The following is a 17,454-nucleotide window of genomic DNA, read 5'->3' as shown; positions in this document are numbered from 1 at the left end:
CAAAGAAATTGATTAGAGAATCTCACCACGACATGGATATGCTCTAAAAACATGAATTCAATGGATAAATACACTTGGTATCCTAGAGACAAAAGTTCACTACAAAAAAGTACTCTTACCAGAAACTACAAATAGCCATACAAACATCCTAGTACACAATCTACTATCTTAAATGCACACGACTTCATCGTTTATAATACTTTCTAATACATTTCCTATTATACATACTTTTGAATTATAATGCACAATTGTCATTATGCAAATTCTAGTAAATTGGCTATTTCAGAGCAAGTTATTTTTAATAACATATACTCTTATCCACTAATCCAATAATGGTACGAAATTCTTAGTTCGGACCATATGAAGTTGTTCGGTCTTAGATGATACTGATCTTCCCATGACCTTTAAGTGCAAGGAAAACTAGATATTTCATTCCAATTGATCTCTTCAGGATTATATACTGTAGAGTCACATGAGGATGTCTCCATTCCCCGTAAATTGTCTTGAAATATACTTTCTTGTTTCTGACTTGCTTCTTGGTTCGAAAATAGAAGATGTGTGTCACCATTTACAACATCATATGATGTTTTAAACATTTTTGATGAATGGTATTCATCTGAATTAAGATATTTAGTACACATAGTTGAACTATCATCAATACAAGCGTCCTGCAATGATTTCAAAAGAAAATAAACAGATGAATTCGTTGATAAAAGTGCTTAAAAGAATATAACAATAGCACAAACTCAAGAAAAAGTGTAGTTCTCAATAATAGCCCGTCAATGACTCATGAATCACAAGAACGCATCAAAGTCAACTCAAAAAGACATTTTACGTTAAAATCATGTTGTATCTACTCGAGAAAATCCCGATACATTGTGAAAAATCTAACAAAATTCAAATCATAATAATGCACTCTTAAATTTTAATTTAGTAAATCAAAATGAAAGTTCAGAAATGAAAGGAGGCACACTCCTCAGTATTATTTGGACTTTGCAAAATAAATATTTACCAGTTTAAGGACGACTTCTGGATTTATGCAAGTGCTTTCACAATATGCCCTTTTCAATGATTTAGGGAACTCAAAAGGAGTCTCCGATGGAGTATGTGTATTTTGAAATGGAATTTTCCTACTTTCAAAAGGAATCTGCATAGATCCTAAAGGAATATGCGTAGATCCTAATGAAGTCTGCATAGATCCTAAAGGAATCTGCGTAGTTTCAGATGGAGGATGAATCATTTCAGGTGGAGTATACATAGCTCCTAAAGGAGTCTCAATAGTTTCAAAAGGAGTTTCCAAAGACTTCGAAGTTTCAAATGAAGTTTGTGTAGTTTCAAAAGGAGTTAACATAGATCCTAAAGACGTTTGTGTAGTTTCAAATGAAGTATACATAGCTCCCAAAGGAGTCTCCCTAGTATCAAAAGGAGTATTTGTAGTTTCAAATGAAGTATTTGTAGTTTCAAATGAAGGATGTGTAGTTTCGAAAGGTGTTATAGATCCTAAAGAAGTCTGCGTAGTTTCAAATGAAGTATACATAGCTCCTAAAGGAGTTTGCATAGCTCCCAAAGGAGACTGCATAGCTCCTGAAAGAGACTCCAAAGTATCAAATGGAGTCTCCATAGTTTCAAAAGGAATCTTTATAGTTTCAAATGAAAGTTGTGTAGTTTCTAAAGGAGTTAACATAAATCCTAAAGAAGTCTGCGTAGTTTCAGATGAAGTATACATAGCTCCTAAAGGACTCTGCATAGCTCCCAAAGGAGACTGCATAGTTCCTGAAAGAGTCTCCATAGTATCAGAAGGAATCTCCCTAATTTCAAAAGGAGTCTTTATAGTTTCAAATGAAGGTTGTGTAGTTTCTAAAGGAGTTAACATAGATCCTAAAGAAGTCTGCGTAGTTTCAAATGAAGTATACATAGCTCCCAAAGGAGTCTCCATAGTATCAAAAGGAGTCTCCATAGTTTCAAAAGGAGTATTTGTAGTTTCAAATGAAGGTTGTGTAGTTTCAAAAAGAGTTAACATAGATCCAACTTCAAATGGATTTTGGGTAGATCCTAAAGAAGTATGCATAGCTTCAAATGGAGTCTGTGCATATGGGATATGCCTATTGTTGTTTTCCTTTCTAAAATAGGCATCGTTAGATGGGTTTGGGAAAGATGCTTCATCCTGCTCAATATCAATTAGAGACTGTTCTGCTGGGGAGATATTTTTTTCTGCCTGATATGTTAACTGACAGATTGTTTCCATTCTGCTAAAAGTATCTCCCTGAAAAAAAAATGTAAATATATATATGAAATGACAGAAAGAAGCATAAATTCTCGGCATGTTCGCATGTCACAGTGTATATATGTTCATGAAAGATGCTTCAGCTTACAGATGGAACTCCTTCTGCTATTGCCTGATTTTCAGTGTCAGAAACCACGCTTCTACTGGATTCCTCTTCATCACATATCAGTGCAGCAGTTCCTCCTTCGGTCGTTTTCCCATGTTTCTTTTTCAAGCGGCATAACACAAAAGCATTCTGAAAAAAATTGGAGTATGGTAAGCATTCATTTGGCCCAATTCACAAAAGTAAAAGGTCAACACAAATGAGGCAAACATGCAGAAGAAATTGACGGTCTTCGATGAGAGTTAGTGATGAATTTTGAGTGTTCTTAGATAGAAAGACTCAATTAAACACATCCAGTAAGTAACATGAGAGGTTCTCCATAAGCTTTGTCGAGAAACTAATTATTACCAATAGTCAAGATTAAAGCACAAAATTACATGGGATATTTTAAAATTTATAAAGTTTTTTAAAAGTTAAACCCAGGCTTCAAATACTCATCTTGGTTCGACTAGTTTACACTCGTTCCACACACTGTAATTTAGTTACAAGTTTCTTAAAAAATGAAATACAAACCTGGCTTTGGAGAGAGTTAAGAGCATGATATTCGTGAATAACCCAGTTGGAATTGACACCTTTGGAAGCACGACCACTATGGAAAACAAGAGTCTTCTTAGTCCCAATGACAGTGTTGGTGTCCCCTGTTCTAACATCACGGGGTTTTCCCGTGGGTTTCCAGAACCCACTCATGGTTGTCCTGTTAAACCTTTCACTATTTGAGTATTTCAACCGAACACGACGGAAGAAAAACCATTCTGAGTTTTTGAATGGTATTACTGATTTTGCTAACATCTCTATTTAAAACAATAAAAATTGAAGTAAAGATCAGAACAAGACAAAGGGCAATGTTGATTTCACGAAGATTCATGTAGAGTTTGGCTTTGGATTATTACCTGGTACTTCCCAAGGTTCCACATCGCAAAGATCTATATCAGTCATGACATGGACACGGGGATCATCATCTAGCAACTTGTGTTTGAGGTAAAAGTGGACAAGTTCTTCATCGGTGGGACGAAAACCGTATCCTACAATCTCCATTTTCAGTGTTGAATAAGAAAAAAGGGTGGATGACGAAACAGGGGACTGAATGAAGAACGCTACTTTGTGTTTTCAGTGATTGTGTGGTGAAATGAATTTATAATTTCACATTCATTGACTTGACATGACTCCTTAGTTAAGAAGTTGTCTTTGGAAATTACATTATAATAATACAAAGCTCTTATTTCAAGATTCGGAATATGAGGCAATCTTTCAAACTTTATAAAAAGTTCGTAAAATTATTCTATAAATTAAAACTTTAGATCACGCACTTATAGTTCAAATATATTGCATCTAAGTGATCTTATTGGCAGGTTATTTTATAAGAAAATTCAACATATAAAGTCTAAATATATGAAATGTTATCGTGATTCTAAAATCAAAATTTTTAAGTAACAGATAGATACAGTAAAAATGAAGTGACTGTATTGTACTAATACCGCGTGAGAATGAGACTCTTTTTCCTAACTCAGCACTTTCTACGAAATGTACAAAAATATATTTAACAAATTTTCTCATTCGATAGGATATAATCTGTTATGAGTGTCTATGAGAAGGACCAATGCCTTTTAAAGTTATTTGAGCCTTGGTATCCAAGTTTCTTCCGTGGCCCACCATTTCAATGTTCTTTCAAAACTATTGGTTAGTGAATTTGCTTGGATCACTTGCTTTATTTTGGAGGTTAGTTATACTCATCACTACCAATCAAGAACATGACTCCAATGGTGGATATACTTTTTAAGATTTTAGTCATGTGCTAACTTCCAAGAACAGACAGTGAACTCCAACGATTCTTTTATCACCTCAATTTTTCTTTTCACATCCACGTTTTTTCAGTATCCCCGTAAATGAATTTTCATATGAAGATTCCAGAAAGAGATTGGTTAAAGTTAGCATTGCTGAAACTTGGACATGCATTATCTTTTCAATAAAATTCCAGGTAGCCTTCATTTTTTAATATTTTTTTGTGAAGATTTGCTTAAAAATCTTTATTGGATAGGAAAACAATCATGTTATTTTGAACATCTGACCTGACATACATACCACCATGTTTTTGAACAGCAACAAAAACATTTTCATTACTGATGACATAGGCTTATTAAGATATGTTTCAATATGAATGAACACTGCTTATAAGAACCACCAACTAGATTAGCTAGATATCAAATTCGAGAATTTACATAAATTAATGAGAATCAAATAAATTTTAAGAATTTACTTCAGATGAAAAAAATATTATAAAAATAATATCTTAATTTAAATAAGTCTATAAAATTATATAACTTTAAATAAATAAAATTTATAGTTATATTATTCATAAAAATAAATATTGTAAAATATAAATACTTAGATTATTGTTATTAATTTTGATGTATTTCATTACGGAGGTGAGGAGAGGCGATGACCATAGAGAGAAAGAAGGACGCGAGAGATAGTGACAATCAGGTCATGAAACCCTAAACCCCAAACAATCTCGTTTTTTCTTAATTTTTTTCCTTTCAAGCTCGCAGAATCTTTACAAACTCGCGATTTTGCACCATTCAACCAATTTCACAGTCGATTTGACTGAATTTACATAAAAAAGAGTTTACTTCCGAGTTAATTCAAAAGTCATGTTCATGCGAGTTTACGAATTAACTCGAGAAGTTGATAACTATGGCTACAAATAAGAAACTTCATCTCAATTCAAAATAAATAACATGATAATACAAGAAAAGAAAAGGAACTATGGAACAGTCACCATCGACCCTTTACATACACTACTACGTGAAATTGATAATACTTCCAAACTAACGTGGTAATACACACATAAAAACCCTTAAAACTACGTTGTCTTGATGACGTTGTCTCCATATAGATGAAAGAACTTTAGTATTGTTATCAGAAGATTGATAGCTTCCGGTTCTTCTGATTCACAATGAGAAAATCTTCCGAGCCTACAAAATACATCACGTGAAGCAATGGTATATCAATAGTATGTTACAGTGAAAATCAGTTCAAATGAAGCATCTGCCTCATTCGTCAAGAAAGTAATCTTCATTTTTCTAATGAATCTGTTTGATTTTCTCACCTCTACATGGAATACTGCATTCTTTTGAAACCTTCCTCTGTGATGATTAGAAGAAAGAAAATATGCTCTTCTTTTTTTTCTTCTTTTTCTCTTGGTTTGTTTCATGGACGGAAGTATTGTCGAAGGTATTTATATTTTGTTCATTGTTCACATAACCGTCATGAACAAAAATAGAATTCAGGAATTCTTCTTCCTGGGTAGTTTCATATGAAGTATGCTCAATGTTAGATTCATTTCTAAAATAGGCATCGTGATATGAGGAGTTTGGAAAAGACGTTTGGTTTTGCTGTAAGGTCGTTTCTATTCCAGTAAAAGTAGTTCTCTGAAAATACACACAAGTATCAATTCTCAGCATTATCACATGACAGAGTGTTAATATGTTCGTAAAGAATGTTTCAGCTTACTGAAGGAATGCCTCCTGCTATTGACTGATTCTCATAGCCAGAAATCATGATTCTACTGCTCTCCCCTTCATCACCTCCACCTTCAGTTGTTCCCCCAGGTTTCTTCATCAAGCGACACAAAACGAAAGTCCTCTGCAAATCAGAAGTTATTTCATACAATTTGCAGAAATGAAAAGCCAAAACGAATCAAGAAATGCTAAAACGACGTGATCATATGCTAAAACTAAAAATATCCATTGATATATGTCAAAGGCTATAGAACAGTGAAGAAAAATCAAGAAAGAGTATTTCCAATCAGTGTTAAAATTCTCCAAAACGCATACCAACCTGGCTTTCGTGAAAGGTAACAGCATGGTATTCATGAATAACCCAGTTGGACTTCTCAGCACGTGAAACGCGGCCTTTGTAGTAAACGAGAGTCTTTTTTGTGGCAATGAGAATGTTGGAGTCGGAGCTCCTAATCTCACGATCTTTTCCAGTGGGTTTCCAGAAGCCACACTTGGTTGTCCTGTTAATCCTTTTACTGTTCGAATACTTGAAACCAACAGGGCTGAAGAAAAACCATTCTGGAAAATCAAATTGCACATCTGATTCCCCGAATAACACTGTTTCAAACAAGAGAAAAAGTAAACATCAGTGAAGAAATTATAAGAGAAAGATAAAGAACAAGTGATGGTTGCATGAAGATGCATGAAGTGTTAAAGGTTTAGATTATTACTTGGTACGTGCCAAGGTTCCACTTCACAAAGGTCGATGTCGGGGATGACGTGGACTTGTGGATCATCACCCAGCAACCTGTGTCTGAGGTAATAGTCGACAAGTTCTTCTTCTGTGGGTCTAAAACCGAATCCTTTAACATCCATGGTAACAAAGATAGGAAGATGAGAAGCAAAGGTGGTGAAGCAGCTACTAACAAAGCTCAGTGTTTGTTTTGTGTTGTGTTGTGTTGTGCTGTGGCAATGAATTTATAATGCAAAAAAGTCATTGACTGACTTTACTCCTTAGCTGACAAGTTACAAAAAGGAAAAGCATAAGAACTTATGTTGTGCTGTTAAGTCTTAGGTTATCATGTGGACGAATATATGATATGTAACAAATGAAAACCGAACATTCTAGAGGTTATATATAATAATAATCAACAATATCTTATTAATCCAAAGACAAAAATTATGTCTGGATTTCATGACCAGGAAACAATTTAAATTTTCAGCTCACTGTAATACTTTACTTGCTTTAAGAACAATTTATTTTGCATGAAGATTTTCCACATATATATATATATATATATATTATTTTTCGTTACATGATTTATATGGTAAATAATGAAGAAGTTAAAATTAGAAAAAATAGACGTTAAAATTAACTTATATTACAATTAAAATTTTAATATATAAACTAATGTTAACTCTATGTTTTGTGCTTTATTATTTTATTCTCGATACTTCTTTTTTTCCATGACCAATCATTTCAACTCCTTGCTCTTCCGACAACAAAAAAATAGACAGAAAATTGTTTAATTAAATATGGCCACTTTTGCTTTTCTTTTGGTGGTTTATAGTTATGGTCCCCTTTACTGAGAACTTGGTCACAAAGTATAACCTTTTCAAGATTTGAGTAGAGTCATGCAAACTTAGAAGTTCTAGATGATGCAAACTTACTAACATTTTGGCATCTTGTTCTCAAAGGTTTTTCGTTTCTCCTACCATATCCACTATCCTATTCCATTTACTTGTGACTTTTGAGTCAATTTTTCTTTCTGGTTGGTCCCACCAATCCAAGTCATTGTTTTTGTCCTTAGGGTGCATTTAATGGTGTGATTTGTTATGGTCCCTTGAGCTTCTGAAAAAAAAAACACGGAAACTCATTCTGTCAAAATATGATTTTTTTCATAATAGCCACCATAATAGGTTTGTTATGGCTTACCCTTCCAAGTCATCTCAGAGTATATCACATTTGTGTGTGATGCACCTTAGATTTGCATGTTAAGAGAAATATATTAACCTGAACATATAGATTTCTATACTGGTTATTAAGCATTTCTTTTATTACAGCCCAAATCTTCATAAATACAAGAAAAAGTTCAAAAGATAAAAATAGGAAAAAAAAAAAAAAAGAACAGTCATAGCATAGGAGTAATCTATAAGTAAGTCTATGTGAGCCAGTCTTACGTCAAGAAAGATGATATTAAGTTTGACTAAGTCAAGTAAGTCATTTAAATTGGGTCTAAAGTTAGATTTCATTTAGGTCAATTGATAGGTTTTAAGTTAAGTCAAATATATTTTATGTTAAGCTTGAAAATTGAGCCTAGTCACTTAAAATCGAAGGTGAAATTGAGTCCGTTCAGGTTGAAATTCGAGTTGGGTCTATCTAGATGAAAGTCAAACTTAATTAATCAAACCAAAGAATCAAGTTTAATTGGCTCGGACCAAAGAGAGTCAAGTCGATGGCAATTAGTCCAAGACAAAGGTTAAACGGAGTTTGTTCAAATCAAAAGACGAGTCAATGTGATGAACAGGGAGAGAGCCACGATGAGCCTTAAGCACTAAATAATGAAAAACCGGATGAATTTTGAAAGTTAAAGGCAGCTCTAGCTTGTAAGCAACAGGTCCAACTCGCTCAAGTATGTGAAAGGGACCATAAAAACGCTTGCCCAACTTCTCATAAACTGAATCTCGGACAAAATTATGGCGGTAGGGTCGCAACCGTACATAGACCCAATCATCAACCTAATAATCCACCTGCCTCCGCTTGCCATACGCAACTATCTAATTTTGAACCTTATGAAGTTTCTTTCGGAGGGTATTCAACGTGTCTTGGCGAGTTGATAACAGACAATCAATTGCCTCTAATGACGAGGAACCTGCTAAATATTGAGGAATCGAAGGAGGTTCCTTGCCATACGTGACCTGGAAAGGAGACATTCTAGTAGCTGAATGAATAGTGGTATTGTAGCACCATTATGCTAGACCCAAGTATTTACCCCAATCAATTGGTTTCTAGTAGACGTTGCCTTGTCTTGCGTCAAACGATAGAGTACATGGGTATTTATAGGCCCGTAGATTATTCTAGAACATGTTATCCACAACTTATGTGGAATGTCCTAGAATTTTACCCATGTAGAATGTTCTTGATTTTTTTCTTCCTATCTTAGGTTTTTCTACAATATTCTAGAAGTTTTATTACATTTTAGTACTTCTACCTTAGGATTTTCTATATTCTTCTAGAATTTGCATTACACATTAATATGTATTGTAAAGTTAATTTCAACACATATAGAGCATAAACCATTATGACAACTACATGCATTAAAACTTTCTAGAAAAGTGAGATAAATAAAAATCCAAATCTATCTTGTTTTCATTTTTTTCTCCTCATCTTCTTCAATCACATGTTGTACATAATAAAGAATGGACAAAATCAGCTTGTTGTTGTGGCTCATTAAACTATGAAAATTGTTTCATGTCATCCAATATAGTATGTAATTGATTCATTTTCTTTTTCAAATCTTGAATGTATGCTTTAAATTGTTATTGAAACTTTTTCATCAATTCCTATAAAGATGTTTTAGAAATGTTTTGAACTTGTGGTTGAAATTACTAGTCCAAAATTTGTGAAAACTACTCATTATGTGACCCATAATAAGGTATTGGTTTCTTACATTATGGTTCAAAAAGTGATTATAATATGGCTTAGAAAATTGTTGTAGTAGTTAAGATGACTATACAAAATATGTTTGAGATAGTTTCTCACAATGTGATTCGTATGAATTATTATAATATGTCTTAAAAAGTTGTGACACATGCTGGAAAGTTTTGACTCATAAGAAATGCTAGAATGATGGTTGATAAGAAAACTACAACTCATTTTCATCATAATGCATGTTAAAATTATGTTGTGGAACATGATGTTGGAGAGGATCTTTTACATTATTTTCATAAAGTACGGGGACCAACAAAAAAGAATGATTGCAGTCTTGATACCAAAACTATGACCAGAATTGTCGAGGCATCATTTGACATAAATGAGTATTGGAGAACTGTTGACTTCTTCATCATAGGTATGTTTCTTCATTGACACCTTTTTCATAAATCTTTAACACTACAGGAAAAGGATAAATTACCAACAGAATATTACCCACGGACATTAGGTCATTGGTAAAATGAATTTATTGATGGAATTTCCGACGGGTACTACTATTGTCTTTATCGACGAATAAATTCGTCGGTAATGGCATGGTGAATTTACTTATTGGCGGATATATAGTCGTCGGTGAGTTGCTCAATCAGCAAAGCCCAAAACTTGGAATTCCCTCCCCCTACTTTCATTCTTCGAGCCAGAACCTTCCCCCAACTTTCACATTTGCATTCCATCGAATTGGTTGCTTCAAACCATAGAATAGTAGCTTTCATTCACGAATGCCCTCTTCGTCATTCACGCAGGCATTCGCAGACCCTTCATTGCTGACACTTCATTCTGTCGTTATAGAGGCTAACCATCGTGACCTCATTCGAACAGAGGAACACACAGGGTTCTTGTTTCAAGATTTGGTTAAGGCTATTAGCAGAGCATCCATCTCCTTCCGTCACACGCAAAGACAAAACCATTCGTAGAGGATTCCTCACAGAATTGGTAAGTGTCTTGTTCTGCCACTTCACAAATGGGCATTGTCCTAATTTAAGGTTTTTCCAATGCATTTAAGCTCACATTATTATACATTTCAATTTTATAAAAGTCACATTTATATGGAGATCTTTACTTCCTAAAAAGGGTTCACAGCTAACTCCTCCATATTTGTTTATAGATTTCTACTGGAAGAATTATTGTCTGTCTTTAGGTATTTATTAACTACATGTACACCTGAAGTGTTGTATGTTTAGCATAATTTATTGGTCCTTCTCCCTATGCCTACAGTGGGATAATTTTATTTCGAAGTTGCAAGACATGACTATATTAGCTTCTCTTAAATTTTGTTTGTTGTGTTAGCTTATAAAGATAATAGTACACCTTAATTTTAATTCCTATGAAGAACTTCCAAACTGAAGAATAATGTTGAAAGTTTAGCCTTACCATTTCCCTTAGGTACAAATAAAAGAAGGAAATTTAACTAATTTTAATCAATTTACTCTTATGCTTGTATCATTTTCATATTTGGCAGGCTGATGTTGGGGTCTCCTTCTCTTGTAACCCATGATACTGAACAAAACTCAAATAAAAATTCCAGATAAATAGGTGATAGACCAATATCTCTAAATTTGTTTTATTAGAAAATAGAAAAAGCCTTGTACATTAGTTCAGAGCCAATGCATCTGTCTCACGAGCCAATCATCAATTGCATCTTCCATCACTATTTGTAATCTCTATTTTGACATCCAATAGACTTGCCTTCTGCATAAACATAAATGACAATTTAGTAAGTTGCAAACCCTAAATTAAAACAATTTAAAAATGTCATGTTGCCTAATATTTTATAATGTCAAACAACTTATCTTAAGAGACAAAGTTTAAGGCATACTATGAATATTGAAACCTGTTGATGGTTACACGACATGTACAATAACTTAACATGAGCAAGTTAATTAATAAATTATTCTTTTCGAGTTAGGGGTTAAAGAATTGAAGGTGGTGAAAGGTAACACTAGGATTTCTATTATTGAATAAAGGAAACTGAGAGGAGTTAGTATCTATGTGTAAGTTTGAGAGAACTTATGTGAGCCAAAAGTCTAGAAAGTTTTGTAAAAAATACAACCTAGTTATCCATCAAAAGTGTTCTTTAACTCACTGGCCCTTAAATATAAAACATAAAATTATCAAGAATCTTTATTTCTTCCTTATTTCTTGAATAAGAAGAACCCAACCATTTGTGGTTTGTCTCGTTCTTCTCTCAATCAGACTCTACTCCTTAGTAGAACCTTAATCTAAATTATTTTCCTACATCAATTAAATGCATCTAGACTCATTCCCTACCTCAAAATAGAAGGTGGGGATCCCTTTGACCTTGAAGCATGGTGTTGGTGTTAAGAATTTTTTCAAGTTCTCAAAGCATCACTTTAAACGGTTTCTGCCTATTTATGCATTTAATTTTCAATTCATTAAGATTGGTACAAGCTCTAATTTCTTTACAACTTCTTAAATTACTTCATATAGCACTAGTAAAAAAAAGATTTTTGACGCGCTATATACACCTCAGTTTTACAGAAACAGAAGCGTATAAAAGTGCGATGGCATTTTCGTAGTTTTAGCGAAAATTTATGCCTCAATTGTCCAGGAACCGATGCCTATATGGGGATACTGTCTCGGTTTTGTGAACAACCGAGGCAGAAAACATTGCTACCCACCTGTAGAGAGGACTTTTCACCTGCCAAACTTTTTGAAATGGGGATACTGCCTCGATTCTGTGAACAACCGAGGCAGAAAACCCTGCTACCCACCTGCAAAGAGGACTTTTCACCTATTAGACTTTTTGAAATAGGGTTATTTCCTCGGTTCTCTGACTAACCGAGGCAGAAAACCCTGCTACGCTTCTGAGAAAGCACTTTTGACCTGACAACCTTTCTTATATAGGGTTATTGCCTCGGTTCTCTAACCAACCGAGGCAGTAGAGTTTGACAAAAGGTATTTGGAAGGTTCTATGCACTGACAACCCCTTCTTCAACACGTTTTGTCGTAGGCTCTACAACATTGGTTGCACTTATGATCGAGGTAGTAAGGTTGTTATTGTCTCGGTTAAATGGAGAACCGAGGCAATAGCCTGTTTAAATTTAAGAAATCCCGAAACAAAAGCACTCTTTCCCTATTCATCTTCTTCCCCGCGAATGAACCCTTCTCATTTGCTTCCCTCGCCACTCTTTCTCTTTTGCTTCCATCGCCGATGACTGTCGTTTACTGTCGTCATCTCGTCCTCTCCATGTTGTCTCCACCGCCAACTGCTTTCGCCATTTCCTCTGCCACTTTTATCCCACGGCCTTTGTCGTGCCTCTCCTCTTCCGTCATTGTCGCCGTCGCGAGACCATTGCCCCCAACCGGCGTGCGTCCTTAGTCGCTACCTACCCGCGACCATTGCCCCCAACAATCGTTCGACATTGTTGTCGCGCCAAGGAGCTATAAGACATTAGAATATCACTTTTTAGACATTATATGTTAATGAATTCATTAAAAGTTTGGGCGGGAGGGTGAAAATTTATTCACTTTATCTTACGTGAAACTTTCTTCTTTGTTCAAACCCTTATCGGACGAAGTTTTCGACGACCAACACATGTAATCTTTTTTTTCACTTAACATAAATACACTTTAATTAACTACTTTAGGTATGATTTTTTTTTCGTTTTGACTTCTTGGTTTCGTGCACAAGTACCCTTTAGAGCATAAACGCGTTCTCCTTTCTCCATCACTAACGACAATACTTTATTCCGACGACGAACCCACCTTCAAACAGCTTAGTTTCATTTTGGGTTTTTGATGAACTTTCATTTTCGTTTTCATTTTTTATAGGTTATAAATTGTTTGAACTTGTTGTTATTGTTAAACTTGTTTGTTGTTCATACATCGTATACATCAAAACTTAGGGTAAAACTAATAGTATATGCAAAAGAACTTCAAATGACCTAAAAATTTGTTCAAAGCATCAAACAATCATGAGAAGACCCCACAAAAAATTTGAGATCAAAATTCAAAGTCTAAGTATGTGAAATAATTTTGCAACGTTTGAAAAAAATAAAATAAATTGACGAAAAATAGAAAATGACCTTTTTCTAATGTAGAAGGAACAGTCGGCTATGTAGGCTACCACGGCATTGAGAATTTTTTTTCTACCCCAAATCATTATAAAATAATGCAAAATGTGCCAATCAGAGATTTTCAACAACTAACTAACTTTTCAAATAATTTTTAAGTTTCAGACGAACCCAAAATAAGGACTTTTGGTGGTTTTTACCTTAAATAAGGGTTCCAAGGAGTGGTAAAAAAATATTTCAACCAAAACTAATAACCATAGCTATCAAAACCAAAAATCACAAGTAAATAGTCAGACTACAAGTAAATAGTCACTATACACCATTCACCACTTCTACTACTACACTACTATTAACATACATAGTAAGGATTCTCATAGTTTTTCGAGTTTTTATTTGTGATAGCTTTAGTTTATATTAGTTCATAAAAATTTGAAAATGAGTTTTGGATATATGAAATGCCAAAATTGGACTACATTTGTTGGTTTTCTACTTTTTAGGTTTAGTAAAACTCTAAAAAAGATTCATTTATTAAAAAAAGAAACAAAGCAGAGATGTTTGGAAGTGTATTTTTGGACGTCATTTGACTCATTTAATATCAAAAATGGTCATTTCCAACATTAATCAACGTGTCTCACAATGACGTTGGTATTTTTGCAAACGTTAAAGGTTGAAAATAACATACGTCAAAGTCATTTTTCTATAGTGACAATCTTGTTTCTTTCTTTGCATCGTGTGTTTAATAATGAATTTCGTTGTTTTTTTTTTTCTCTAACGAGGTTTTTTAACAAGGCTTGCAAGAGGAAAGGTAAAGAGAAAGATTTGGACTGGTAATTTGACACGTTCTTTTTTTGCTTCATTGTTGCTACCTTTCTTCGAGCTGATATGTTACAAGGCAACAACATACCAAGGTAAGTTGAACTATGAAGACAATGATTTTAGTTTTTATAGTGCCATAATGTTTGCAGAAACTCATTCTTTACTTCACAAGAGGCGTTTTTCAATTCTAACCTTTTTGGAGGGAGAAGGGTTAAGAGGTTCTCTTTCTTTTTATGCTTCTTGATATGACCTACATGGGACCAACTTTAAGAAAAGAAATTCCTAGTGATTTCCAAAGTAACATAGTATACCTAATCGCATTAATATTTGAATCATTCGGAGTCAGGTCCATTCTTAGTTGCTGACATCTAATTTTGGATTTAGGCTACGTGCGGTTGTGTCTCTTCATAAACACTCATTGAATAGAAAAATAGGAAAATGGTTTTAAATTAATTTCACTATAAGTTAAACTTAGTTTATATATAATTTGAAAATGTTATTGTATGTAACTTCTTTAAATTTAGTTTACTAAAAAATCAATTTCATTTTTTTTTTCTTCTAAAAGTTCATCCAAAAATATCTTTACTTGCACTTGATCAGTTTGTTCATAATTTGTGAGACTTATAGTTTCTCCATTGGTGTTAATGCATTTATTTTTTATGTCATTGTGTAACCTCAGGGAAGATGCTAAGAAGAACTACGTACCAAAAATCCAATGGACAAGGCTGAGTTGAAAAAGTACGTGCCAGAATAAAGCTAGCAGATTGTGCAATTCTTGTTGACGTTTACCTTTTAAAGAAAATAAAGTTGAGTTTTTGGAATTAAAAGTGAATATGGTTGAGGTTGGCAATTTTGGTGCAGAGTTGAAACAAGCAGATTGCGCAATTCTTGTCGACTTTTACCTTCAAGGAAATTGGAATTAAAAGTGAACATGGTTAAGGTTGGAAATTTTGGTGCAGAGTTAAAGCAATGCAATTTTAAGTAATGATTGGAGAACACATTTGGAAACTTGTTACCAGTCTTGTAATCTGTAGATGCCAGTGCTAGAAAGGAAAAATCAGTTGAAGGTTAATTGACACTAACTTGTTAAAAGAGCTGACACATTGGAGCAATCATTAATATTAGGGAACTCTAGGCTTTATTTATTAATTCTAGGCTTTATTTGTTAATATGTTTGAAAATCTTTGACTTATTCAACATAACTAGAGATTTGTATTTTATAATGTTTGGATACTAAATCTTTTATGTATGAATAATGTTGTATGTTGATATTTTATGCTTAATGATTATTTCTTAAATATCATATATAAATTCTCTATATCTATACTTTAATTAGTGTTCAAGAATTCATAATTGTTCTAAAAAATAGGTTCATCAAGTTAACAAATACATTACATATGAATTTATCCATAAATAATTACAAATAGATTTATTCATAGATAATTACATAAGGATTTATTTGTATGTATTATCTATGGATTTATCCATCTGTAACTACTTACAAAAAATTTTGTAGGTACTTATAGACTTTTTTGTAGGTATTACTTACAAAAAAAATTCATAGGTAACATTACCTATGATTATTTTATCTATCTAAGAACTTTTGCAGTAGGTAATGAATTATTTCTTCTAGTGTATAAGTTATACTAAGTATTATATATTATGTACATCCATCAAACCAAGAAACAAACACTACCCTAAAGAGCATTCACTCCTACTAACTATCACCACTAGCTCCTGAAACATCCTCTACTCATGCCAAAATTACAATCATCACAAAGGAAGAGAAAACATATAACCACACACAAAAAAGGGTAAGGTAATGCTAACATGAACATACATAAATAATACATAACTTCATATCTCAACCAACCAAACATAACATTTAATGATCCAGGCATCATACTATTCACATATACTTAAGTAAAAATATAATACTAGACTTATGCATTGACTCAGACTCTCGAAGTTTGATAAATGTCCAATTTAAGTGAGTTTTAAAATAAATTTGACATTTATCTTGTTTTGATTTTGTTTAGATTATATACTTAATTTACCCCTGTTTAGTTTGTTTTGTAGTTCTTTATATCAAATAGAGAGTCAAAGTGGGAAAATGAAAAAAATAGAAGAATTTTAAGAAAAATACAACAAACTGAGTTTAGTAGGATTGTAGCGTGAAATATGGGTCTTGAGTCAAATGAAGAAAACTCACCTTGGAAGAAAACCTTAAGCCCTGACTTGAGGCTTAAGGCATGAAGAATCCTTCACCTAGACATAGTCTCAGGAGGCTCCAGCATAGAACACAAGGCCTAAGCCATAAAGGAAATCCACCTTGGAGGAAAACCTCAACAAACAACCTTTGGAAGGATCTGGAATATAAATTTTATGGTTTGAGCCCAAAAATGTGCAATTGAAGCTACAAAAGGGCAATTTTGAAAGATCTATAATAAATCATCTACGGCTAAAACACCAAAAGTTGGGGCTCAAGACATGCCATGGAAAGTTATAAATATAAACTTCATGTCTTCATTTTTTAGGCATTGAGAGGAGGACCAAATATGTAGTAATAGAGTATGAATGGGTTTTTTAAGGCTCAAGAGACATTATTTCATTGTAAATTTTATGTTTAGATGTTGTAGGGATTGTATTGTAATATTCTATGAGTAGTTGAACTCTCTCTTGTCGAGGTGCGATGTAATCAATTCTAACTCCTTGTGTACTTCTTGGATATTTATGTTTGCTTTCAGTCAATCTGTTTGTGAATTGGTTTATACTTGTTGGATGAACTGATTACTCGTATTATTTCACTGGCTTAGGATTGAGTAGAAATTAGTTTCAAGTTGTGGTCTAATCAATTCTTCTATATGCTTTTAGATGTTAGGAAATAGATCTAAGGTTACAATTGGATATAGTTCTGATCTTAATGCAGGTGATCCATTCAAGCATTCACTAAGGAATCATATGAAGTTTGGTGATATTAGGTTTTAGGTGTCAAGAATGGACCTATAGTT

At 33.5% G+C, this 17,454-nt stretch overlaps 2 protein-coding genes across 3 annotated transcripts; both read right to left on the bottom strand.

Moving 5' to 3' along the window:
• LOC108327073 (NAC domain-containing protein 17) lies at positions 1-3,595 on the bottom strand. 2 transcript variants are annotated; one of them, XM_017560777.2, is made up of 5 exons: positions 3,278-3,595; positions 2,901-3,178; positions 2,373-2,519; positions 1,013-2,263; positions 1-668 (listed from the first exon to the last, which is right to left on the bottom strand). In XM_017560777.2, exons 1-5 carry the CDS (start codon positions 3,420-3,422, stop codon positions 405-407), a joined length of 2,085 nt encoding a protein of 694 aa, XP_017416266.1. In that variant the 5' UTR covers positions 3,423-3,595; the 3' UTR covers positions 1-404. The 2 variants fall into 2 exon arrangements, with proteins under 2 accessions (XP_017416266.1, XP_017416267.1); XM_017560778.2 differs by having other exon boundaries at positions 2,901-3,081; positions 3,278-3,417.
• Positions 3,596-5,019: 1,424 nt separating this feature from the next.
• Positions 5,020-6,797, bottom strand: LOC128195582 (protein NTM1-like 9). Its single transcript, XM_052873623.1, has 5 exons — positions 6,616-6,797; positions 6,225-6,502; positions 5,898-6,029; positions 5,494-5,815; positions 5,020-5,359 (listed from the first exon to the last, which is right to left on the bottom strand). The coding sequence occupies exons 1-4, from the start codon at positions 6,758-6,760 to the stop codon at positions 5,540-5,542; spliced, it is 831 nt and encodes a 276-aa protein (XP_052729583.1). The 5' UTR covers positions 6,761-6,797; the 3' UTR covers positions 5,020-5,359; positions 5,494-5,539.
• Between the last annotated feature and the right edge of the window lie 10,657 nt (positions 6,798-17,454).

This window comes from Vigna angularis, chromosome 2 (assembly GCF_016808095.1).
Source record: "Vigna angularis cultivar LongXiaoDou No.4 chromosome 2, ASM1680809v1, whole genome shotgun sequence".
In the NCBI taxonomy this organism is placed as follows: Eukaryota; Viridiplantae; Streptophyta; class Magnoliopsida; order Fabales; family Fabaceae; genus Vigna; species Vigna angularis.
This window is presented reverse-complemented; position numbering and strand designations above follow the sequence as displayed.